Source organism: Nicotiana tabacum, chromosome 2 (genome assembly GCF_000715075.1).
Source record: "Nicotiana tabacum cultivar K326 chromosome 2, ASM71507v2, whole genome shotgun sequence".
In the NCBI taxonomy this organism is placed as follows: Eukaryota; Viridiplantae; Streptophyta; class Magnoliopsida; order Solanales; family Solanaceae; genus Nicotiana; species Nicotiana tabacum.
This window is the reverse complement of record NC_134081.1, coordinates 95,652,010-95,678,198: the sequence shown is the minus strand read 5'-3', so window position 1 is coordinate 95,678,198 and position 26,189 is coordinate 95,652,010. Positions and strand designations below refer to the sequence as shown.

Genomic DNA, 26,189 nt, shown 5'->3' with positions numbered 1-26,189 from the left:
ACCTTTGGCATAAGACATGAGTGATTTCCTGGCAAGAATCTGCAATCCCTTCTCGCTCATATGACCCATTTATTTGTACCACAAATCTGTAAAAATCTCATATTGTGCCACGTTCAATTCACCTTTGCATATTTCTGCATTTGTCCTATACAATGTGCCATGAGCAACTTCCTTTGCAATCACCAATGATCCCTTGGTGAGTCTCCACTTTTGATTTGCAAAATAGTTCTCGTATCCATCTCGGTCTAAAGCAATTCCCGAGATCAAGTTCATCCGCAAATCAGGTACATGTTGCACGTCCTTCAGAACCAATTTGCATCCGACATTTGTCTTGATACAAATGTCACCAATCCCCGCAATCTTTGAGTAACTTGTGTTACCCACTACTAGAAATTTGCTAAAAACCAACAAAAAATACCGACCAACGTTGGTCGGTTATGGCAAATTACCGACCAAAACGCGACCATTACGGTGTGGACGGTGTTTTGATGGTCGGAATGGCTTACCGACCAAAGTTGATCGGAAATTACCGACCAACTTTGGTCGGTAATTGAAAATATATATTTTTTAAAACTAATTAAAATTAAACATTACCGACCAACTATGGTCGGTAATCTCAAGAATGCAAGCAAAATACCGACCAAAGTTGGACGGTAGTGTTGAATTCTGGGAATTCAATGTTCATTAACCGACCAACTTTGGTTGGTATTTTGGAATAATTTTTTTTTTATTAAAAACCGACCAACGTTTTTTTATTAAAAACCGACCAACTTTGGTCGATTTTTCTGGGTTTAATTTTGGCATAAAATGCCTGTTTTGGCAGCTACACCACCTGCCAGTATACCAATACACCTAATAACAACAACAACAACAACAATAACAACAACACAACAACAACAACCAAAACATTCAATAAATACTTTAAAACTAACAAATTAAAGTTCAATTGAACATAAAAATCCAAAACCAAGTTAAAACCAAGTTAAAACTAATTACAACTAGTTCAAAACTGGTTCTATTTGTCTAGTTCAAAGTATATAAAAGTCAAGGGGTGTTTTGTACAATATCATCATCACCGTCTGATGAACTTTCATCTACAAGACGATATAGAGAACGGTCTTGTAGAGGACGGGAAGCACGATCACGGGGAGGACGGGAGGAACGATCACGAGCAGGGTGGGAGGAACGATCACGTGGAGGTCGACCCTCTGGAGATGACTCACGAGATAGGGGCAACGGAAAAGCTCCACTAGATAGGAGAGTTCTGATCTGAGCTTGCATGCCAAGGAATTGAGCATCTCTAAGTCTTTCTCTTTCCTTGGCCGCTTCTAGCTCTGATGTGAGCTTTGTCACTGTCTCTCGCATAGCGGAGAGTCTCTCCCTATTAAGTTGCTCGCCTTGCGAGGAAGTCCCTATTCCTCGCATTCCACACTTATAGCGATGGAAGTTTTTAGTTGGAAGCTCGTATACCTTCCCCCATTTTGGACTGCCAACAGACTCCAACCATATTCTTTCAGCATCCTCATCCGAAGGTTGGGTTGGCTCACCCGATTCACCAGCTGGATGACTACGGATGAATTCCTCCACGTTACTTTGGTAGCGACCCTATATTATTCTAAATTAAATCAGTATTTCAAGTTGTGTATAAAAGTAAATTATAATACTTAAATAAAATTGAAAGATTACATATGCAGTCGAGGCCCGGTCCTCGACCCACCTATCTTGATCCCCCTCTTTCTTCTTCTTCACAACATGTGTCTCCTTGAATAGCTCATTATGACTCATTGGACGCCCATACTTCTTTTCCTGAAAATAAATTAATTTAGTTAATAAACAGAATAGATATACTTAGAAAAGTAAAATAATTTAAGCAATTACGTACCAATCTTCTTTTTATTGTCCCTAGGCTGATCGCACCTCCAGTGTGCAAGGAGTCTCCCTTCTCGGATGCGCGAGCTTTCTTTCCTTTTTCGCTCCTCTCTAAGAACTCTGTGGTAAGCCATTGTCTTTGCAAATCATTCCACAAATTCTCAAGTAACCAGCCAGGCCTCTTGTTCTTGTTTCTAGCATCCGAGAAAGCATCTGCCAATCTCTTGCGAGCTTTATGATGAAAATTTGTAGCCACTTCCGCGCTATAGCGGTCTTCCCATACACACTTGCTCTGTATTTCAAAAGTTAAATATTAGATGGAAACATCATAAATATAAATTATTAAACTGTTTAAAAGAACATTTATACCTTAAATTGATTAAAAATTTGCTCCTTCAGTGAGAATGGGCAATCAGTCCAAGTCGCATAAGGGCCATCATAAAGCTTTCTGATGGCATTGGTGATTATCCTCGTAGTCTTATTACCCGGCCTGAACCTACAATTTAACAATAAAAATACATTAATATCTTAGTAAAAATGTTACAAATCAATAGACGCAAAAATAATGAATAACACTTACCCATCACCCTCAGGGACTATGATGATCCTGCCATATCGATCATAATGCACTACCTCGTCATCACCATCCGAAGCATGTGTATCAGAGGCATGTGAAGACGGTGTAGGCGGGTCAGAGCTAATGCCTCCCAAGCGAAGGCCTGCAATAGATGGAGTCGATGATGAAGATGGTTGTGATCCCTGTGACTGCGACATAGCTGGATGCAACGCAAGTGGATGTGATACCGATGGTTGTGACCCGAGTGGCTGTGACCCGAGTGGCTTTGACATGGGTGGATGCGATCCATGTGGCTGTGATATATAGGGATGTGATCCATGTGGATGTGATGCAGATGGCTGTGAGGCAGCTGGACTGTATGTCGGACGTATAGTCCTGTGGCCCTGTGATGGAAGACTGGGTGTCTGAATGAAGGTGTACGGCTCGTGATGCTGTGGCAGCTCAGTATAGCCGTGTGATGGAGGATAAGACATAGGCATCTCTGAAAAGGGTGGACAAGAGGGAGTATTATTTTCTACCCTCCTCTTTCCCTTCCTACCCTTTTCTCGACCCCGAGAACTAGTAGGGTCATTGTTACCTTGACCCTTGCCTGCCATCTGCATAATATAACACACATTTAGATTGAAACATATAAGAAACTAGCTATAAAACGAGAGTGCTTTAAAAACCCAACTTTTTAATCCTCATCGACGTATTGTTCCTCGTCCGAGAATTCTTTGTCCTCACTTATTTGAGCTTCATCAGTTGATTCTTCATCCTCATTTTCTATAATTGTTACTTCATTTATATCAACTTCTTCCAATATGTGTTCAAGATGTTCCAAAATCATTTTCTAACTGATCGTCCACTATATGGTGAATATTGGAGATATCGTTTTGATATGCAACATCTAACACATTCTCGACTTCCACCCTACCTACAGGCTTAGTTTTTATTACAACCCACCAATCGGACTTATTCCTCCGCAATGGATAAGGAGCATAATACACTTGCCTAACGTTATGTGCAATTATGAAAGGATCATAGCGATCATACTCCCTCGTATGATTAACCTCAATTATGTTGTATTGGTTGTGTACTCTTGTACCTCTTGTTGGATTTGGGTCAAACCACTTGCATCTAAAGAGTATCAATTTCTTATATGGCCAACCTGTATATTCTAGTTGTAATATTTCTTTGACCACACCATAATAATCAATATCTCCAACTTGGTTGCCATCACCACCTTGAACCCACACCCCGCTGTTGTTGCTATTTTTATTTTTAGAGCAATCCTCTGTATGAAACTTATAACCATTCACTACGTACTTAGACATTGTTGTGACCTGAAGCCCAGGTCCCCAAGATATATCTTTCAAAAATTGATTTACACCATTATTTGGATTATTTACCTACATAGAGTTAAAAAAAGTCATAAGTTAGCACAACTTATGAATCAATTTTTATACATTCACTACATATGTATATATATATACACTTACAAACTGTTTGAACCACGTATCAAATCTCGTATATACAGCATCATAGCCAAATTAACCCACGAAGTGACTGTGACATATCAAATATTTTTAGTAGTTGCATCAATATGTAGTCACAGCAAATTTTACATTTTGATAACTAATAAATCAATACTTACTTGAGAAATGGTACAACTTCGAGACAATTTAGCAACACATGAAATGTAGCTGACTTGTACTCCATATCACTCAAACTTCTCTTTCTAACATCCTTAGAACATTGGCCTGGTTGATTGAATATGGACATTGGTGGATATAATGGATCATTTACACATTCGACCGTGTGCCTATTGGGCCTATTCCTAGAACATGGCACGTTACTCTCAAAATAATAAGAACAAAAATGTGCAGTTTCCTTTGCAAGATAGGCTTCGCATATATATCCTTCAATCTTATTCCTCTGCTTAACAAATTATTTGCATTTGCTAATTGTCCTACATAATCTCATGTTAGCCAATAACATTCAAATAAAATAGAATATTACATCAAACTTATAATATTACCTCTCAAAGGGATACATCCATCTGCATTGAACAGGCCCTCCAAGTCGTGCCTCGTGTACAAGGTGTATTGGAAGGTGTTCCATCACATCAAAGAAACCACATGGGAATATTTTTTCCATCTTACTAGAAATTACAGGGATGTTCTGGTCCATCCGAAGTAAGTTTTCTTCCCTTAATGTGGTAGAACACAAGTCTCTGAAAAACAAACTAATCTCTGTGATGGGTTTCCAAATTCTTTCAGGCAAACCACAAAATGCAATAGGCACTAAGGTCTCATGAAAACATGGCAGTCATGACTTTTCAAATGGCTCAACTTCCCTACCTCCATATCTACTTTTTTTCCAAGATTCGACGCATAACCCTCAGGCATCTTTAATTTCGTAACCCAATCACAAATTTGTCGTCTTTCCTCCAAAGTGAATGTGTAACTTGCTTTGGGCTTGAAAACCTTACCATTGTTTGTTGTCTGCAAGTATAATTCAGGTCGCCTGCAATATTCTTGTAAGTCCATTCTAGCCTTCGGGTTATCTTTTGTCTTACCTTTAACATCCATCACTGTGTTGAACAAATTATCAAAATAATTCTTCTCAATATGCATGACATCAAGGTTGTGTCGGAGAAGATTATCCTTCCAATAAGGCAACTCCCAAAATATACTCTGTTTCGTCCAATTATGATTAACACCATATCCAGGGAATCTATAAGGTGGAGCCTCAGTAACTTTACTGAAGTTCTGGACCCTCTCCCAAATTTCCTCACCTGAAAGTATCGGAGGTGGAGAATCATATTCCACTTTATTCTTTTTGAATGCATTATTCATCCTTATAAACTCATGATCATCAGGCAAGAATTGACGGTGACAATCAAACCATGATTGCTTTCGGCCATGTTTCAAAGTGAACGCTTTACTATTTTCCATGCAGTAAGGACAAGCTAGCTTCCCAGCAGTCATCCACCCAGACAACATTCCATACGCAGGAAAATCATTAATAGTCCACATTAAATTAGCACGCATATTAAAATTCTGCTTGGTTGATATGTCATATGTTTCAATACCATCATACCACAATTGTTTTAGCTCATCAATCAAAGGTTTCAAATATACATCAATCAAACTTTTCGGATTACGTGGACCGGGGATAATACAATTTAAGAATATATATGGACTAGTCATACACAACTCAGGTGGTAGATTATAAGGTGTAAGAAAGACAGGCCAACATGAATATGGTATCGCAGATATAGAAAAAGGCGTGAAGCCATCGGCACATAGACCTAACCGAATGTTCCTTGGTTCACTAGCAAAATCTGGATATGTCCTATCAAAGTGCTTCCAAGCTTCTCCATCTGAAGGATGACACATAACACCAGGTGGTCTTCTATTTTCAAAATGCCATCTCATATGAGGAGCAGAACTCATCGACGCATATAACCTCTTTAACCTAGGTATAAGAGGTAAATAATGCATTGCCTTGACAGCGACCATATTCCCGCTGGAAAGCCTCTTGAAACGAGGCTTTTTGCAAAATTTACAACTGTCTAAAGTTGCATCATCTTTATAATATAACATGCAACCATCTTCACAATAATCAATTCTCATTGACGAAAGTCCTAACTTAGAAACCAATCTCTTCGCCTTATAGAAATCACCAGGTAAGTTGATATTAGGGTCAACTAGTTCACTCATAAGGTCAATGAAACAGTCCATGGATGCTTGAGAAATATTCCAATTAGATTTGATACTTAGTAATCTAACTGCAACAGACAGCTCAGAGTGCGGACTTCCTTCACGTAGTGGACGACTAGCTTCCTCTAACTGTTCATAAAAACATTTTGCGTCATCATTAGGAGTTTGTTCAACATTTTCATTGGGCTCACCCCCAAAAGCATCCGCAACCATATCCTGAATTCTAGAATCAAGATTTGTATTCTCCACCGACCTACTACTTTCACCAACAACCATGTTATGAAATATCCCACGGCTACCATCGATCTCTCCATGATTAGTCCACACAAAGTAATTCTCTATAAACCCCTTCCTATAAAGATGAAGCTTAACTTCCTCCGATTTTTTAAACTTCATACAATCGCACCTGACACAAGGGCACCTAATTACTCCTTCACTTTGGTATGGTGGAAGTGACATTGCATGTCTAATAAAGTCATCAACCCCTTCTACAAAATCCTCCCGCAATCCCCGCCGATTAGGATAATTTCTATTGTACATCCAAGTACGATGTTCCATCTATACAAATAAAACAAGAACAAATTAATTTATTCTATAATTATAAATTAATTATATCTTTTTTAGTTAATTCAAGATAATTATTTTTTCCTAATTACACCAATTTATATCCTAAAAGTTCAATTCATATCCAAAAGGTCCAATTCATATCTTAAAAGTTCAATTCATATCCTAAAAGTTCAATTCACAAGAACAAATCCTAAAAACTAAAATTTCAATTCATATCCTACGAGTTTAAACATAAACTAACTAAACTAAAGAAATTCAACCCATACCCTAAATGTTCGATTCACAAGAACAAATTAATTTATTCTACAATTATAAATTAATTATATCTTTTTAGTTAATTCAAGATAATTATTTTTTCCTAATTACACCAATTTATATCCTAAAAGTTCAATTCATATCCAAAAGGTCCAATTCATATCTTAAAAGTTCAAATCATATCCTAAAAGTTCAATTCACAAGAACAAATCCTAAAAACTAAAATTTCAATTCATATCCTACGAGTTTAAACATAAACTAACTAAACTAAAGAAATTCAACCCATACCCTAAAAGTTCGATTTACAAGAACAAATTAATTTATTCTACAATTATAAATTAATTATATCTTTTTAGTTAATTCAAGATAATTATTTTTTCCTAATTACACCAATTTATATCCTAAAAGTTCAATTCATATCCAAAAGGTCCAATTCATATCTTAAAAGTTCAAATCATATCCTAAAAGTTCAATTCACAAGAACAAATCCTAAAAACTAAAATTTCAATTCATATCCTACGAGTTTAAACATAAACTAACTAAACTAAAGAAATTCAACCCATACCCTAAAAGTTCGATTCACAAGAACAAATTAATTTTGTTCTACAATTATAAATTAATTATATCTTTTTTAGTTAATTCAAGATAATTATTTTTTCCTAATTACACCAATTTATATCCTAAAAGTTCAATTCATATCCAAAAGGTCCAATTCATATCTTAAAAGTTCAATTCATATCCTAAAAGTTCAATTCACAAGAACAAATCCTAAAAACTAAAATTTCAATTCATATCCTACGAGTTTAAACATAAACTAACTAAACTAAAAAAATTCAACCCATACCCTAAAAGTTCGATTCACAAGAACAAATTAATTTATTCTACAATTATAAATTAATTATATCTTTTTTAGTTAATTCAAGATAATTATTTTTTCCTAATTACACCAATTTATATCCTAAAAGTTCAATTCATATCCAAAAGGTCCAATTCATATCTTAAAAGTTCAATTCATATCCTAAAAGTTCAATTCACTAAAACAAATCCTAAAAACTAAAATTTCAATTCATATCCTACGAGTTTAAACATAAACTAACTAAACTAAAGAAATTCAACCCATACCCTAAACTAAACCAATTCATAAATAATTGACTAATTAACAAAACTAATTAGTTAATAAAACTAATTAACAAAATTAATTAAAACAAGACCTAAACCCTAATCCTCAATAAAATGCAATGTTCAAATAATTGAAACACTAATCAATTGAAACTAATTCATAACTAATTAACAAAACCTGAAAATAATAAATAAATGGGTTGTAATTCAAACCTAGAATTTGTAGGAGATGGAGAAGGAGATCGAGGGGCGGCAGTGGCAGTGGCAGCGGCGACGGCGAGGGTGAGGGCTGGACGGCGAGGGAGAGGCCTGGACGGTGAGGGGGAGGGGCTGGGAGAAGGAGAGAAGGGAAGGAAGAAGAGGGAAAAATTTCAGAGAAATGGGGGTTTCCCCGTTTTTCACTTCTCTGATTTTAGAATTACCGACCAAAGTTGGTCGGTAATTTTGGTCGGTACATTAAGTGCTGACCGTTTGACCAAAAACCGACCAACTTTGGTCGGTTTTTTTAAAAAAAAATTAAAATCTTTAACCGACCAACGTTGGTCGGTAATTTTAAATATAAATTCTTAAATATTATAAAATATTTTAAATAATAAAATAATTATTAAAATTTAAAAAATTGGATCCAGATTACCGACCAACGTTGGTCGGTAATCCAAAATTTTCTTGTCTGACCAGCTATTGACCAATTTACCGACCAACGTTAGTCGGTATTTTATTTTTAAAAAATGTAAATATATTTTTTCCCCAGTTTGCGTCCAACCTGGACGGTTTTTGGTCGCATTTTTTGACCGACCAATGTTGGTCAGAAATAGTTGGTCGGTTTTTAGCAGATTTTTAGTAGTGACCCATTCTCACAAGGCCTAAATCACCTGCTACATATCTGCAAAAAGATCTCTTACTGGTGTGGCATGGTAAGATTTTGTGGTATCAACCACCCATTCCGACTCTGGACCTGAAAAGTGCATGCATTCCTCTTCCTCGTTTATAAAGAAGACAACATTATCATTGTTTTGCACCATGGCGGCTGTGTTGTCGTCATTCTTCTGGCCACTAGTTTCACCTTTTCCATTCCTTGGATTTGGGCAATCTCTTTTGAAATGACCTGGTTGATCACAATTGTTGCAATTTCTAGCTCTTGCTTTGGATCGGTTCTTAGACTTCCCACGAGCTCCGGATGTACCATAGTTGCTCGAACTCCTTTGATAACTCCTACCTCTACCTTCAGTGATGAGAGCATGTCCTTGATTTTCAGGCTTCTTTCTCATTTTCTCATTGAGTAGAAGAGCCGATGTGACATATTTCAACTCATTGGTAGTCTTACTGTGCAGGATGGTTGTTGCTAGATTATCGTACGAAGATGGCAACGAGTTCAATAGCAAGATGGCTTTATCTTCTTCCTCGATTTTCTCATCGAGATTGGCGAGCTGTGTGATTAGTTCGTTAAACACATTTAAATATGACAAAAAATTCGTACCTTCACCCATGTGTAGGGCGTATAGCTACTTCTTCAGGTACAATTGATTTGTTAGCATTTTGTACATGTATAGGCTTTCCAACCTTGTCCAAATGTCACGTGCGGTGTCTTCATCAATGATGTTATTTACCACATCATCTGATAAGTGCAACCTGATTGCACTAGCAACCTTTTTCATCCAAGTCAGCCCAATCCTCAGCTTTCATGGTATCAGGCATTTTGGCATCAGCATCTAGTACCTTGTGTAATCCTTGTTGGATGAGCAGATCTCTCATCCTTCTTTGCCATGTTAAGAAACCTCTATCTCTGTTAAATTTTGCTAACTTGTACTTTACTCCGGACATTTTTGGTTTTCACCGAGTATAGTACTACCGATAGTGAATAGTATTTATGTGAACAAGCAGAGCATGCGCTCTGATATCAGTTGTTGGGAATAAACCCCCTAGAGATATAATATTCACAGTAATAAAAATAGAATAATAACGTAGCACCGAGATACGGTAATTAGCAAGAATAAAAGAGTGACAACGACACCAAGATTTTTACGTGAAAAACTCTTTTGAATAAGGGAAAAACCACGGCCCCGAGACGAGCAATTGATATCACTATAGCAAGGAATTTTACACTTTGTAGGTCCGAGTAAAATACTCCAAAGACCACTACAACACTCAAAACAAAATAACCCTCTTTTGATATTCCCACCTCACTACAATATCGCTCACTCTCTATTTTTCTCACAGACTATTTTTTTATACCTTGTTTGTGAAACCTCACTCTTTCTTTCTCTCTTTGTTTTGTATATCTTTAACTGAATCAGGAGCAATCTATTTATAGATGTCCAATTCTCCTTGCATGCATCATGGATGACAATATCATAATATAAATGTCAAACTTTCACCTTGTGAAAGCAATCAAAAATCTGCCAACCCAAATCACATGTCTTGTAGATTTGGCAGCATGGTACTTTATGTCAAAGGAAGTTTGTCTTCCTTTCATATTCATGGGATGGACCCCACAATCTCCCCCTCCAGTCCCATGCACCTGAAGGAGGTATCTCCAGTTTTTCATATAGATTTCATGCCGACAAGTTCTTTTTATAGGTCGAACTTGTCTCTTGCTACCATCTTGGTCAGCATATTCAAAGGAGTCTCGCTTGTATGGATCTTCTTGACCTATATATATCCATCATATATTCTTTCTCTAATCTAGTGATATCTCACGTCTATATGCTTCGTCCTTGCATGATACATGGTATTTTTGCTCAGGTCTATTGAACTTTGACTGTCACAATAGACGACATACTCGTTTTGATGTAGTGCAAGCTCTCGTAGGAATCGTTTCAGCCAAACCATCTCCTTGCCAGCTTCAGTAGCGGCAATATACTCTACTTCAGTTGTAGAGATCAAAACACACTTCTGCAACTTCGAATGCCATGATATAGCTCCCCCTGTAAATGTGAACGGGTATCCTGTAGTAGATTTACGATTATCAAGATCACATATCATATCAGCATCTGTGTAGCCCTTCAAGATTGGATCAGATCCTCCAAAACACAAGCAATCTCCTACAGTACCTCTTAGGTACCTGAGTATCCACATGAATGCTTCCCACTGTTCCTTTCCAGGATTTTCAAGGAATCTGCTAACAACACCAACTGCATGAGCAATATTAGGTCTGGTGCATACCATTGCATACATTAAGCTTCTGACTGTTGAAGTACAAGGAACTCTAGCCATGCTCCCTTTCTCTTCCACTGTTGTAGGACACATCTTCTTGCTGAATTTTAGATGACTAGCAAGAGGTGTGCTGACTGGCTTAACATTCTTAGTGTTGAAGCGTTCCAGTATATGTTTAATGTACTACTCCCGAGATAGCCACAACTTTTTGCTTGTTCACTCTCGAACTATCTTCATACCCAGAATTTGTTGTGTTGGGCCCAAGTCCTTCATATCAAATGACTTGGACAAATCTTCCTTCAACTTTGCGATCAACCCATTGTTTTTTCCTACAATTAACATGTCATCCACATACAACAACAAAATAATAAAGTTGTTGTCAGAAAACCTTTTGAAGTATACACATGGATCAGAATATGTCTTTGTGTAAGTTTGACTTTTCATGTCAAACTTCTTGTGCCACTGCCTTGGTGCCTGTTTCAACCCATAAAGACTCTTATTCAATTTGCACACCATGTGTTTCCTTTCAGCTACTTCAAATCCTTCTGGCTGCTCCATATAGATCTCTTCTTCCAAATCTCCCTGAAGAAATGCAGTTTTCATGTCCAACTGCTCCACTTCAATATCTAGGGCTAGCTGCTAAACTCAAAATTGTTCGAATAGAAGTCATTTCAACAACAGGTGAGAAAATTTTGTCAAAATCAATACCTTTCTTCTGCTCAAAGCCTTTAACCACCAATCGAGATTTGTACCTGACAAGCTTGCCATTTCCATCTTTCTTGAGTTTAAAAACCCATTTGCATTTGAATGGTCTTTTACCCTTTGGAAGTTCAACCAGCTTGTACGTGCAAATTTTCTGTAGAGATTTCATCTTTTCTAGCATGGTTTTCATCCACTGGTTCTTTTCTGGATGAGATAACACCTCCTTAAGACTTTCTGGCTCCCCTTCATCACTGATAAGGACATACTCTGTGGAAGGGTACCTACATGACTCTACCCTTGGACTCTCTGAGCTCCTCAGAGGTTGAGGTTGTTCTTCTTCATGAGTGGGGCGCTCGACTTGCTCAACACCATCATCAAGTTGCTCCCCCTGCTCAATAACCTCACCAGGTTGCTCCCCCTACTCGGCAACCTCGTCGGTCCTACTTTCTACACTTGTGGGATTGTTAGAAGTAGAAGGAATAGTAACAATGTTAGGAATTACACCATTCTTGGCCTTCTCTGGCATATCATCAGTAGTTCCAACTTTACTTTCCCGAAAGACTACATCTCTGCTTCTGATGACCTTCTTCTTTATAGGATCCCACAATCTGTATCCAAACTCTTCATCTCCATATCCGATGAATATGCAAGGAACAGATTTATCATCAAGCTTTGTTCTCTGCTCCTTTAGTACATGTGCAAAAGCTCTGCAACTGAACACCTTCAGATGCAAGTAGGACGCTTCCTTGTTGGTTCAAACTCTCTCTAGGATGTCAAACGCCAACGAAAATAATAAACTCCTATTGATCAGGTAACAGGCTGTCTAAAATGCTTCACCCCAGAATGACTTAGGCAGTTTAACCATTCTGAGCATGCTTCTCACCTTCTCCACAATGGTGCGGTTCATCCTTTCGGCTACGCCATTGTGTTGTGGGGTTCCAGGAACTGTCTTTTTATATCTGATCCCATGGCTCAAACATTACTCTTAAAATTCCCTTGAAGTGTACTCACTTCCATTGTCACTTCGTAGACGCTTTAGCTTTTGCCTGTCTCCCTTATCACCATAGCATGAAACTTCTAGAAAACTTGAAACATCTGATCTTTGGTATTAAAAATATAAACCCATAATTTTCGTGAAGCATCATCAATAAAAGTAACAAAATATTTGTTACCGCCCATCGATTTATTTTCCATTGGACCATAAACATCAGAATATACCAAATCAAGTATATTCAATTTTCTTTCAAACGATGTCCGAAATGAGACTCTATGCTGCTTACCAAATAAACAATAGTCACAAGGTTTTCCCGTTGTACATTTGGCGTAAGAAATGAGTGATTTCTTGGAAAGAATCTGCAATCCCTTCTCGCTCATATGATCCATTCTTTTGTGCCACAAATCTGCAGAAATCTCATCTTGTGCCGCGTTCAATTCCCCTTGGCATATTTCTGCATTTTTCCTGTACAATGTACTATGTGCAACTCCCTTTGCAATCACCAATGATCCCTTGGTGAGTCTCCACTTTTGATTTGCAAAATAGTTATTGTATCCATCTCGGTCTAAAGCAATTCTCGAGATCAAGTTCATCCGCAAATCAGGTAGATGTTGCACGTCCTTCAAAACTAATGTGCATCCGACATTTGTCTTGATACAAATGTCACCAATCCCTGTAATCTTTTAGTAACTTGTGTTACCCATTCTCACAAGGCCGAAATCACCTGCTACATATCTGCAAAAAAGATCTCTTACCGGTGTGGCATGGTAAGATGTTGTTGTATCAACAACCTATTCCGACTCTGGACCTGATAAGTGTATGCATTCCTCTTCCTCATTTATAAAGAGGACAACATTATCATTGTTTTGCACCATGGCGATTATGTTGTCGTCATTCTTCTGGCCACTAGTCTCGTCTTTGCCCTTCCTTGGATTTGGGCAATCGCTTTTTAAGTGACCTGGTTGATCACAATTGTAGCAATTTCTCGCTCTTGATTTGGATCGGTTCTTAGACTTTCTACGAGCTCCGGATCTACCATAGTTGCTCAAACTCCTTTGATAACTCCTGCCTCTACCTTCTGTGATGAGAGCATGTTTTTTATTTTCAGGCTTTTTTCTCATCTTCTCATTGAGTAGAAGAACCGATGTGACATCTTTCAACCTAATGATAGTCTTACCGTGCTAGATCTTTGTTGCCAGATTATCGTACAAAGATGACAACAAGTTCAATAGCAAGATGGCTTTATATTCTTCCTCGATTTTCACTCTGAGATTGACGAGTTGTGTGATTAGTCCGTTAAACACATTTAAATGTGACAAAAATTTCTTACCTTCACCCATGTGTAGGGCGTATAGCTGATTCTTCATGTACAATTTATTTGTTAGAGTTTTGGACATGTATAGGCTTTCCAACCTTGTCTAAATGCAACGTGCGGTATCTTCATCAATGATGTTATTTACCACATAATCTCATAAGTGCAACCTGATTACACTAGCAGTCATTTCATCCAAGTCAGCCTAATCCTCAACTTTCATGGTATCAGGCATTTTGGCATCAGCATCTAGTACCTTGTGTAATCCTTGTTGGATGAGGAGATCCCTCATCCTTATTTACCATATTGAGAAACCGCTATCTACGTTAAATTTTACTACCTCGTACTTTACTCGGACATTTTTGTTTTTTACCGAGTATAGTACTACTGACAGTGAATAGTATTTCATTGAACGAGTAGAACCTGTGCTCTGATACCAGTTGTTGGGAATAAACTCCCTACATAAATAATATTCACGGTAATAAAAGAGAAATAATAATGTAGCACCGAGATACGGTAATTAGCAAGAATAAAAGAGTGATAACGACACCAAGATATTTACGTGGAAAGCCCTTTTGAATAAGGAAAAAACTACGGCCCCGAGACGAGCAAGTGATATCACTATAGCAAGGAATTTTACTATTTGTAGGTCCGAGTAAAATACTCCGAAGACCACTACAACACTCAAAAGAAATAACTCTCTTTTGATATTCCCACCTTACTATAATATCGCTCACTCTCTATTTTTCTCACAGACTATTTTCTTATACCTTCTCTGTGAAACCTCACTCTTTCTTTCTCTCTTTGTTTTGTGTATCTTCAACTGAATCAGGAGCTATCTATTTACAGACATCTAATTCTCCTTGCTTGCATCATGGATGACATTATCATAATATAAATGTCAAACTTTCACCTTGAGAAAGCAATGAAAAATCTGCCAACCCAAATCACATTTCCTGTAGATTTGGCAGCATGGTACTTTATATCAAAGGAAGTTTGTCTTCCTTTCACATTCATGGAATGGACCCCACACTACACATAAAAACAACTCAATTAAGCTCAAGTGTCGCACAATTTAATAGTAAAACAACAAAATATAAGCTAAATAATGAATTACGGCCAAACATCACCCATGTATGAAGAAAATTATTGTATGATATACTCCATCCGTCCCAAATTATGTTGTTTTTCGCTTCTCAAAATTTAATATTTTAATTTTTTTATTTTATTATATTAACGTGAGAAGAATTGCAACTGACTAGATCTTTGCTTCCTTTCTGCTTTTGTTATTGAGAGCGGAATAACCCTTTAGTTATTCCATACCATCACTGACTAGATCCTTGGTCACTTAAATTAATTAAACAATAAAAAATTCATGTCATTATTGGAAAGGTTAAAAAACAATCAGATTTGAGCTCAAACAGCGAATTCTTAAGTAAGTGCTTCATACCTAAACTAATAGATTAAAGCGTAAACCAACGGAATCACCATCCAAGCAATACATAGTTAATTTGAGCAAATATGCAGCAGGGTATTTCAGGCAAGAATTTTGCCATAATAAATGCAAACCCACATCTAAGCAAAAGACCAACAGATACGTGAAACAAAGACTTGAGATAAGAGATTGAACCTTTAACAACAACAAATATTCCTTTATTAGCAAACTCCTCCAATGAAGTTACAACAGCTAATATCGATGCCGAATGGACTCAAACAAAGACAGCCTGCCGGAACTCAAACGTGATCCCACTGGAGACCCCCCTTTTTGTACTTTTTTTCGCTCAGATTTGAAATACCAAAAATTGGGTTTTTCCTGCTGGTTTTTTGCTCGGTTTGAGAGGTTGTTTGACTGTTTTTTGTGGTTGAAACTAGTAGCTGGTGATTAAGGGGAGTAGAAGAAAGCTACTTATTTTGTGTTAAGATGACGAGCTTAATTGTGGGCTTTGACGTTAATGGTGAAAAATGAGAAGGGAAGAAGATGAGTGTGTGGTTAGGAAGAAGAGAAAGCTCGGCTCCTCCTTTTGTGTTTTTTATGCCCCTTTAGCTCTTAGGTGCTAATTTTTATCCGATTCCTTATCCCTCCTTTGCGAAGAGAACGTCCCCCTATTTTCTCGCCCCTCTTTTTTGACTTTCCTCTTCCACTTTTTTATTTTCCTCCTCCCCTTTTTGACTTTCCTCCTCCCTCCTCTTTTTGACTTTCCTCCTCCCTTTTTAATTTTTCTCCTCCCCTTTTTGACTTTTTGTTGTATGTGTTTGGGGTAGAGATGAATCTCCTTCTTTTTTTGTGAGTATCCATGTGTGTTGGTTGAGGGATTATGTGAGGGAAGTGCATGGGGAAAGTGAGAGTCTGAATGAAAAAATATTCACGCACAGTCAAAAATATTAGTAAAAGCAGCTTGGGCGAAAAGTACTTCTACCCGGAACTATGAGTTGGATCCCCCTAGGCAAAAAGGTTCTACCTGAGTTAAACTATGTAAAACAGCCTGAGGGAAGAGTGCTTCTACTTGGAGATATAAGCTGGATCCCCTAGGTGAAAAGGTTCTACATGGATTAAGCTACGTAAAACATCCTGAGCGAAGAGTACTTCTACCCGGAACTATGAGCTGGATCCCCTAGGCGAAAATGCTATACCTGGGTTATGCTACGTAAAACAGCCTGGGCGAAGAGTACTTCTACTCGGAAGTATGAGCTATATCCCCCTAGGCGAAAAGGTTCTACCTGGGTTAAGCTAAGCAAAACAACCTGAGTGAAGAGTACTTCTACCCGGAACTATGAGCTGGATCCCCCTAGGCGAAATGATTCTACCTGAGTTAAGCTACGTAAAACAACCTGAGCGAAGAGTACTTCTACCCGAAACTATGAGCTGGATCCCCCTAGGCAAAACGGTTCTACCTGAGTTAAGCTACGTAAAACACCCTGAGCGAAGAGTACTTCTACCCGGAACTATGAGCTGGATCCCCCTAGGCGAAATGGTTCTACCTGGGTTAAGCTAAAAAAATGATTTGTATGAACAATAGTGATGCATGCTGAAAATAAAAAAAATTAAGATTTTGCGAAAACTTACCTTTGATGACTTTCGTCCTTTAAGAATCGCCATTTTGTACTGCTTTGTTCCTGCTTCAAACAAAGGAAAATTGTGAGTTTTAGAAGTGGTGGTCAGTTTGTGGCCTTGATGTCTTTGGCAGCTTGGCTTTGTTCCCATTTGTTTCAGGAAGACCGACTGTATTGGTAGTTGTCTACACTGCTGGTAGACTTTGTTATTGCTTTCAAGAGACTTTTGCTCTCTGTACCAACCCTGATTGTGTTTGTGGCTCAATCAGCCTTATCCCAACTAGAGATCTTTGCTTAGGTGACCTTTTCTGATATCTTGAATAACTTCTTGCTTTTAGAGCAATTTGTTTGTCAGAGAGAATTGCAACTGGGTATGTGCCTTTTGCGTGATGTGCACACTTCATAGTCTCTGTCCAGTACTACAGGGAACCCGTAATCAATCTTGCAATCTTTTCTTTGCTTGTTTTTGACAAGTAGGCAGACATAAATATCTTTCGGGGAACCTTTGTATAGCACGAATCCTCAAGACTTGTCGACTGTAACAACTATGTGTGCTTGTTACTTCTCTGATAATGTTATCTTGAATGTTCAAGCGAGAATTTGCTTTGTGAAACTAAAAAGCTGGTAGCAGATTTTGAAATCCTTTCTTACTTGTTTTGACAAGGACTGACTCAAAGCAAAGGATATAATGATGGGAAGAAACAATATTTACAAGAGATTCCTTCATGAGGAAGGAAAGAAGGAAGAATTTATATATATATGGAAGAGGCTTTGTTTTTTTTTTGAATGAGGTAACTAGCCTTAATGATCATGACATGCATTTTGGACTCCCCTGTCAGATGGACAGAAGGAAGAGTTTTTTCTTTTCTTTTCTTTTCTTTTTTTCATTTTTTTCAATAACTAGCCTTAATGATCATGACATGCATTTTGGACTCAACGGCCTGATCTATCAAACTGATCTAATCATTCCTTCCGTTATTCCTTCGGGCCTTGAAGTCGTGCTTGTTTGTATTAATTCTTTGCATCAGTTTCATGACTTACTTTCGACTAGTGGTGCCCCGAGATATTTTCATCGACAAGTCTCTCTCATTTATTTATCTCTATTTACAGTCGTCTTACAGTGCCTGTGAGGGTTTTTACTAGTAAGACTCTCTCATTTATTTATCTCTACTTACCGTCATTTTACAGTGCCTGTGAGGGTTTTCACTAGTAAGACTCTCTCATTTTTTTTTCTTTTTTTTTCTTTTCTTGATTCCTTGAGTGAGAATGATGACCATGTCCTCCATATGACATCCATTGCTCATTGCGGATTTCCATTGGCATTCTCAAAACAGATCATGAGGTCTTGTTTGGAAGGCTTTTGGATATAGTTAGAAAGAAAGGACTACAAGAAGGCTTAAAGTAGACTCAATATGATGGGTTTTACATTTACAACTCTTGGAATCGATTATTTCAAAAAAAAAACTAAAACAAACTCATGCGCCAGTTTTAGATACTGGATTTTTTGTTTATTTTTAATTTTTGGAGTTCTTATTTAGTTGGACCGAACCGTGTAAGGCTGCCTACGTATCCCTTTTTCTAAGGAGTCAGGTCAAACGTAGTTCAAACATCTGACCTAACTATTTTTTTTATCTTTCTTTTTCCTTTTTTCTTTTTCTCTTTTTTTTCTTTTCTTTTTTTTTTCCTTTTTTTTTCAAAATAAGTTCCCCCAACTTTTATTTCCTTGGGGCATGGATCTTTGACTGTTCTTTTCTTATTCTTTTTTTTCACTTGAACTTTTTAAGAGTTTCCCCAGTTTGTACTCTTGGGGCATGAACTTTTCTTTTTATTTTTTTTATTTCATTTTTATTTTGACTTTTGACTCTAAACTTGATTCCAAAAGAGGGTGGTCAAAGAAAATAACACAAGCTCAAAAGGGATAACGAAGGGTATAAAGTATTTGAATAGCAGAAAAAGGGCCTCCCAGCCTCGAGAACGCCAAACATAGTATCCTTTTGTGATCACAACATTGATGAACATGTCTGTCTTTTTGGTCTGTCTTGGTCAAAAGACACTTTCCATCAATTAATGTCAAATTTTCCACCAAACTTTATTTAATTCTTTCTCAAACCCAATCTTCACAATGATTTGAAGGTAAAGATCATTAACCCCACGGGTATGACTATTCTAGTTCCACATGAATTTGAACCTAGCTTAATTCCAAAGTGTTTCGACTGTGTATTCATCCTTAAAAGTGTCTTGTTCTCAGTTAACTAGTTCAAGACTAAATCAGTTATCTAGGATCTGACCAAATATTTTGCTTGCATGTCATGTCACTAGAACTAGCATGAAAAGAACTATGCACAAAATGGACACAAATTGACTGACTGTTTTTTTATTGAATAAAGGATAGCGGGATCTGATAACATAAAAAGAAGAAGAAATGACGACAAAATAAGCTACCATATCTCCTTAATGGATAAAAGATGAGTGACTTTGCAGTTACTAAGTGACATCTTAACCACGGACTTGCACATCAGCATTACTACGACATTCAACCATTTTTATTGCTATGGATTCAGCACTCAAATTTTGACTTTTGATTAAACCGCTCCCCATATTGGCTATCAGATTTTAGGACTTACAACATGTGAACTTTCACAATAACTAATTTTCCAAAGGACTTCGACGAATTCGCATGTCTCCCTATCATCACAGATCAGCCAAGCAGAACATGTCTTGTTGCTCAAAACTGGTAGAAGTCAGCCAACATTTGCCTTCATTTTTATCACCAACTTGTCTACTTGCCTTTTCGTGACCTTAGTTGGATCAATAATAGTGGTTCTTGTTCCTTCAGTTGAGAAGATGATAGAGTGATCCTGGATTATTTTCGTGATTCACCATTGTAAACCAATAAACCAACCACATTTAACTAGCTTTTATTTCAAAATAACAAGCATGTTAGAATGCACACACTCTTCCTCTCTTTCTTCTTTTTTTTTTCAAAATTATTCGATCGAATCTGATGTGGGTTGCCTACATATCATGTGGGAACATGAATCAGATCTTGTGTAGTTCGGAAAGATCAAAAATAAAATAGATAAACTAACTCTTTTTTTTTTACTCATATACAAATAATCCGACAAAATCTCCTAGCAACTTTAATAATTTTAATTTGTTTTTTGGGAATTGGTGAAAGAAATACTTCTAAAGAAGAGAGAAAATATTTTTGGATTTTGAATTTTTTTTTTTTTGTAAATTTCAAAAGAAAGAAAATATTTTTTAGGATTTTAATTATATTTTAATTTTAGGAGAAAGACTTTCTTTTTTTTGAAAGGAAGAAAATATTTTTGAATTTTTGGATTTGACGTCTGTGATGACCCAAAAGGTCATCTTATGTTTTAGAACTCAAATCTGCGCACTTAAGCCTTAAAAATCTAATTTTTACCCCCTCGATTTGCGTACGCAGTCCGGACAGATTTCCGGAAAGCTTTTATGTTGAAAATTAATGAAAATAAGAATTTATGCCTTAAAAGTTAATTTTAGTTGACTTCGATCAATATATTTGGTAAACGGGTCCGGATCCGTATTTTGACGGTCCCGATGGGTCCGTATCAAATTATGGGACCTGGGCGTATGCCCGAAATCGAATTCGAAGGTCCCTAGCTCAAGTTATGAATTTTTGATGAACATTAAAAGTCTGGAAATTATTTGTTTTAAAGAAATGATTGATATTTGGAATTGTTAGTACCAGGTCTATATTTTGGTTCCGGAGCCCGGTACAGGTTCATTATGATATTTAAGACTTTTCTGTGAAATTTGGTGAGAAACGAGTTGATTTGACATAATTCGGACGTCCAGTTGAGAAAATAAAAGTTTTAAAGTGTTCTTGAGAATCTCATATGATTTGGTGCTAAATTCGGAGTTCTAGGTGTTATTTTGGCGATTTGATCGCGCGATCTGGTCCGTATGATATTTTTAGACTTGTGTGCATGTTTGGCTTGGAGCCCCGAGGGCTCGAGTGAGTTTCGGATAGGCCACGGGATGTTTTGGTCTTGGGAAAAATTTGATTTTCTGCAGATTCTTGTGTGTGGCATATCCTTCTTCGCGTTCGCGAAAGTCCTCTCGCGAACGCGAAGAGTAAACTGGTAAGGCTGAGATTTATTCTTCGCGAATGTGACGGCATGGTCACGAACGCGAAGTGATTGGGATTTACCCTCCGCGAACGCGACCGGCTCATCGCGAACGCGAAGCACTTGGGGACCTAGGGGAGGGTTGGTCGTTCCTTCATCGCGAACGCGAAGGCCAGGGGAGAGTAACCATTGCGAACACGAGCAGGGTCTCGGGCACGCGAAGGCTTGGCAGCCAGTACCCTTCGCAAATGCGACAGTGGCCTCGCGAACGCGATGCACACTGTCGCCCAGTGCATAAAACAGAATCAAACACGGGCTTAAGACTTTTCTTCAACATTTTTCAAGAACCAAATGGGTAGAGGCGATTTTCAAGAGTCGTTTTCTTTCCCAAAGTGCCGGTAAGTGATTCTAAACCATTTTCTTTTAATTAACCATTACATTTCTTGAATTATCAACCTAAAATCTAGAGTTTTTATGGTAGAATTAAGGGTTAGGGTAGAAATTAGGAATTTCGGAAATTTGGGGATTTAGACCTCAATTTAAGGTCGGATTCCAAAATCAATTATATATTCAGGCTCGGGGGTGATTGGGTAAATGGATTTTGGTCCGAACCTCGGGTTTTGACCAAGCTGGCCCGGGGTCGATATTTTGACTTTTTGGAGGAAAATTTGGGAAATTTAATTTATGAAATATCATTGATTCCTTTAGAAATATTTGATTTTATTGAGTCATTTTTGAATAGATACGAGTGGTTTGGAGGTGAATTCAAAAGGAAACGCTGTGATTGAGAATTAAGTGGCTTTCAAAGCGAGGTAAGTGTTGTGTCTAACCCTGACTTAAGGGAATTAGGAACCTTAGATTACTTGCTAAGTGAAATTCATGTGAGCGGCGTATATGTGAGGTAACGAGTACTTATGCGCCGCCAATTTACCTGTTTTTCATATTTCTCTGTTTTTCTTATATTGTCTCATTCCTATGCCTAATTGCTACGTGTTATACTAGTGTTGTTCAATTTCTCGTTCTTATCATGTTTACGGATTTTCTGGTGATAATTGAGTTTTTATTTCAAAGTTGAGATTGATATTATGGAACCAAATATTGAAGTAAGGTTTGTACTTGTTATTCTATCTCTCTGTTATTATTTATGCATTGCATTATGGTAAGGGAGAGTATTAATGCACGAAGGGTGATGCCGTGTCATATTGTGAGTGTCAATGCACGAAGGGTGATGTCGTTCCATATTGTGAGTGTTAATGCACGAAGGGTGATGTCGTGCCATATTGTGAGTGTTAATGCACGAAGGGTGATGTCATACCATATTGTGAGTGTTAATGCACGAAGGGTGATGTCGTGCCATGATATGAGACTTAATGCACGAAGGGTGATGACGTGCCATTTCTATTAATTTTATGATGAGATTGAGAGTAAAAGCACGAAGGGTGATGCCGTGCATTTTTTCTTACCGTATTCACTATTCCTGTTGATTCATGATATATTGACTGCTTCGGTGATCATTTTATTATAGTTCTTTATCTTGTATTCCCCACAGTATGTTCCCCTCCCGACATTTGCTATTTAGTTCTTCATTTCTGTTATTTGTATATACACTGTTAAATTGTACAGGTTGATTTGTAGGTGCCTTGCCTTAGCATCGTCACTACTTCGTCGAGGTTAGGCTCGACACTCACCAGTACATGTGGTCGGTTGTACTGATACTGAACTCTGCACTTTCTGTGCAGATTTTGATACCGGCTCTGGTTGATCGAGATTTTTCTATTGGTCCGCTGTCCGGAGACTCAAGGTAGATCTGTCGGCGTTCACACACCTTGAAGTTCTCGTCTATCTTTTCTGTTCTATTGTTTCTTTCATTCAGACAATTGTATTTCTTTTTGACTATTACTTGTAGAATATTCTAGAATGCTCATGAATTGTGACTTCAGATCCGGGTGGTAGTAATTAATACAGTTTTATGATATTTCGCACTTATTATATTTAATCTTTGTTAACTATTGTTAATTACTGAATGGGAATAAGGAATTGGTTTAATAATTCTCTAACGTTGGCTTACCTAGCAAGTGAAATGTTAGGCGCCATCACGATCCCGTCGGTGGAAAATTTCGGGTTGTGATAACGTCTCAAAGAAAAACTTCTAAAGAAGGAATTAAAGAAAAATATCTTTTTGGATTTGTGAAAATTGGGGACCGGAACCGATGAGGTTTGCCTACGTATCTCACATCCGGTGAGAATCAGACCTGCGTAGTTTGGTCGATGTTGACATAACAGAAAACATGATTTTCTTTTTGTTTTTTTTTTTTTTTTTAAAAAATATTTGGCTTATTTTTTAAATGACTCTTCTTTGTTTTTTTCAAAATTACGGCAGAGTTTCAGGACTTTTCAAATACCTGAATTTTTTAGAACTGGGTAAGTTTCTTTCTCCTCACTCTTATTTTTTCTTGATTTTCTTTCCCTATTCTAGAAGATGTTCAACATGCAAGCCGAAACAAACAAGTGCACAAGTAACACGTTAAATGCATTAGGATGGTCTTTTAAATTGGGTACACCTCTCCTAGACGGACCCAACCTGTGTGTTGAGTCCCCAAAGTCAAATGCACGTGATGCAAACAAACATACCTACTAGGGATCCCGCATGAGGTTCGTTCTTCTATGTTTAAATCGTAGTGGAGAAAGGTATCTAGACTGGCTTACTCGAACGGACAACTCGAGCCGAGGAGGGTCACCGTACCGGTAGCATTACTTTTCGTCTTAGCTGGTGGTGCTCCTTGCCTAAAATATGTGTGACTAAAAATCCTTCATCGGGTAGCAAGCACCTCGGCTATCTCAAAGAAAGCGGGTTATGTCAAGCAAATGCCCAATTTTAATTTCAAGAAGACTTAGAGGGGGTGTGTGAGAAGACAATTTATATATACAGTTCAATAATATCAAAGCAGTAAAAAGCAGGCAAGTAGCACATTAGACCCAAATAAATCACAGCATATACAAAATTAATAAAGGCAAATAAAAGTCAATATTTACAAGCTCGAATTCTGATATCCCCAGCAGAGTCGCCAGAGATGTCACACCCCTTTTCTACCCCAAAAGATGTATAGTTATGGATTATGGGTTAAAGAGTTTTTCCAATTAAAGTGACAAACTTGAGTAGGGATTGTTTTATTTACAGAGTCGCCACTTGGAATTGAGTTTTTGGGTGTTCCAAGTCACCTTTTATTTGAATCCCTAATCAAAGGAAGGTTTGACTCTATTATTATTGGTCTGCGAAAATAAAATTCGGGGAGAAATTCTGTTGACTGGGGAGAAGGTGTAAGGAATTCTCAGAGTCCCGTGGTTCTAGCACGGTCGCTTTATTGACTATATTTGGTTTTAATTATTTTTGGATAAAGTGTGTTGTATTAGTTTTCATGTTTTACCTATGTCCGCTTTTATTGCTTGATTAGATTTACGAAAATAATCTTGAAATAAGTCACGCGTACGTGTACTCATCTCATTTGGCGTGTCAAGAATCATGTCACGCGTACGTGTACTCGTCTCATTAGGTGTGTCAAGAATCATGTCACGCATACGTGTACACAATTCACAACACTTACTTAAGATTATTTGGCCAAAGTCGCGCGAACGCGTACCTTGATTTATTTTGAGAATTATGTCCCGCGAACGTGTACACAATCACGATAATAGATTAAAAGTGCGCCTAAAAGTATACTAGCGGTGTTCATTATTCTTCCTAAACTTTGAGATTATTGTGAGGTTGTGAATTATGAAGTAGTTGTGGAAAAATATAGTATTTAGTTATTGATGATTATTTATTACAGAATTTTCTTTATTAATTAAGAAAATGGATACGCCATTAGTAAAATAACAATTAGAAATCCACAAGCCCACTAACAATATAAATACACTAAATTATTTAAACTAACTCTCAAAATCAATGTATCAAATTAGACATACAGCAGCAACTAAGAATAAATGTGTAAGTCAATGATTGAGTTCCTAACCCATTAAATAATACACTTTTATATAAAGATATAATCTAAATCATGTCTCTCTAGGAACCTTGACCCACTCAAATCCATTAAACAATAAAAAATTCATGTCATTATTGGAAAGGTTAAAAAAAATAATTAAATCTAAGCTCAAACAGCAAATTCTTAAGGAAGTGCTTCAAACCTAAACTAATAGATTAAAGCGTAAACCAACGAAATCACCATCCAAGCAATACATAGTTAATTTGAGCAAATATGCAGCAGGATATTTCAGGGAAGAATTTCTCCATAATAAACACAAACCCACATTTAAGCAAAACACCAACAGATACGTGAAACAAAGACTTGAGATAAGAGATTGAACCTTTAGCAACAACAAATATTCCTTTATTAGCAAACTCCTCCAATGAAGTTACAACAACTAAAATCGATGCCGAATGGAGTCTAACAAAGACAGCCCGCCGGAACTCAAACGTGATCCCACCGGAGACCCCTCTTTTGTTGTACTATTTTTCGCTCAAATTTGAAACACCAAAAATTGGGTTTTTCCTACTGGTTTTTTGCTCGGTTTGAGAGGTTGTTTGACTTTTTTGTGGTTGAAACTAGTAGCTGGTGATTAAGGGGAGTAGAAGAAAGTTACTTATTTTATATGAAGATGACGAGCTTAATTGTGGGCTTTGACGTTAATGGTGAAAAATGAGAAGGGAAGAAGATGAGTGTGTGGTTAGGAAGAAGAGAAAGCTCGGCTCCTCCTATTGTGTTTTTTATGCCCC

The 26,189-nt window shown here is 37.3% G+C and overlaps 1 protein-coding gene and 1 long non-coding RNA gene across 2 annotated transcripts; both read right to left on the bottom strand.

The window, feature by feature from the left end:
* Positions 1 to 992: 992 nt before the first annotated feature.
* On the bottom strand, positions 993 to 25,917 carry LOC142172717 (uncharacterized). Its single transcript, XM_075236389.1, has 7 exons — positions 25,781 to 25,917; positions 17,320 to 17,369; positions 2,450 to 3,042; positions 2,239 to 2,365; positions 1,883 to 2,161; positions 1,687 to 1,806; positions 993 to 1,605 (listed from the first exon to the last, which is right to left on the bottom strand). The coding sequence occupies exons 2-7, from the start codon at positions 17,350 to 17,352 to the stop codon at positions 1,045 to 1,047; spliced, it is 1,713 nt and encodes a 570-aa protein (XP_075092490.1). The 5' UTR covers positions 17,353 to 17,369; positions 25,781 to 25,917; the 3' UTR covers positions 993 to 1,044.
* LOC142172719 (uncharacterized) lies at positions 13,056 to 17,313 on the bottom strand. The gene is made up of 2 exons (XR_012701758.1): positions 15,886 to 17,313; positions 13,056 to 15,287 (listed from the first exon to the last, which is right to left on the bottom strand). It is a non-coding gene; the product is annotated as an uncharacterized LOC142172719 (long non-coding RNA).
* Positions 25,918 to 26,189: the final 272 nt, after the last annotated feature.

What these genes read in the sequence shown, in the direction of transcription:
- LOC142172717 (XM_075236389.1), bottom strand. Translation starts at nt 17,352, where the DNA reads ATGGCGATTCTTAAAGGACGAAAGTCATCAAAG. An exon ending in ATAGTCCCTGAGGGTGATGG is followed by an intron (nt 2,366 to 2,449) that starts GTAAGTGTTATT and finishes GTTAAATTGTAG; the next exon opens with GTTCAGGCCGGGTAATAAGA. An exon ending in GGACAATAAAAAGAAGATTG is followed by an intron (nt 1,807 to 1,882) that starts GTACGTAATTGC and finishes ATTTATTTTCAG; the next exon opens with GAAAAGAAGTATGGGCGTCC.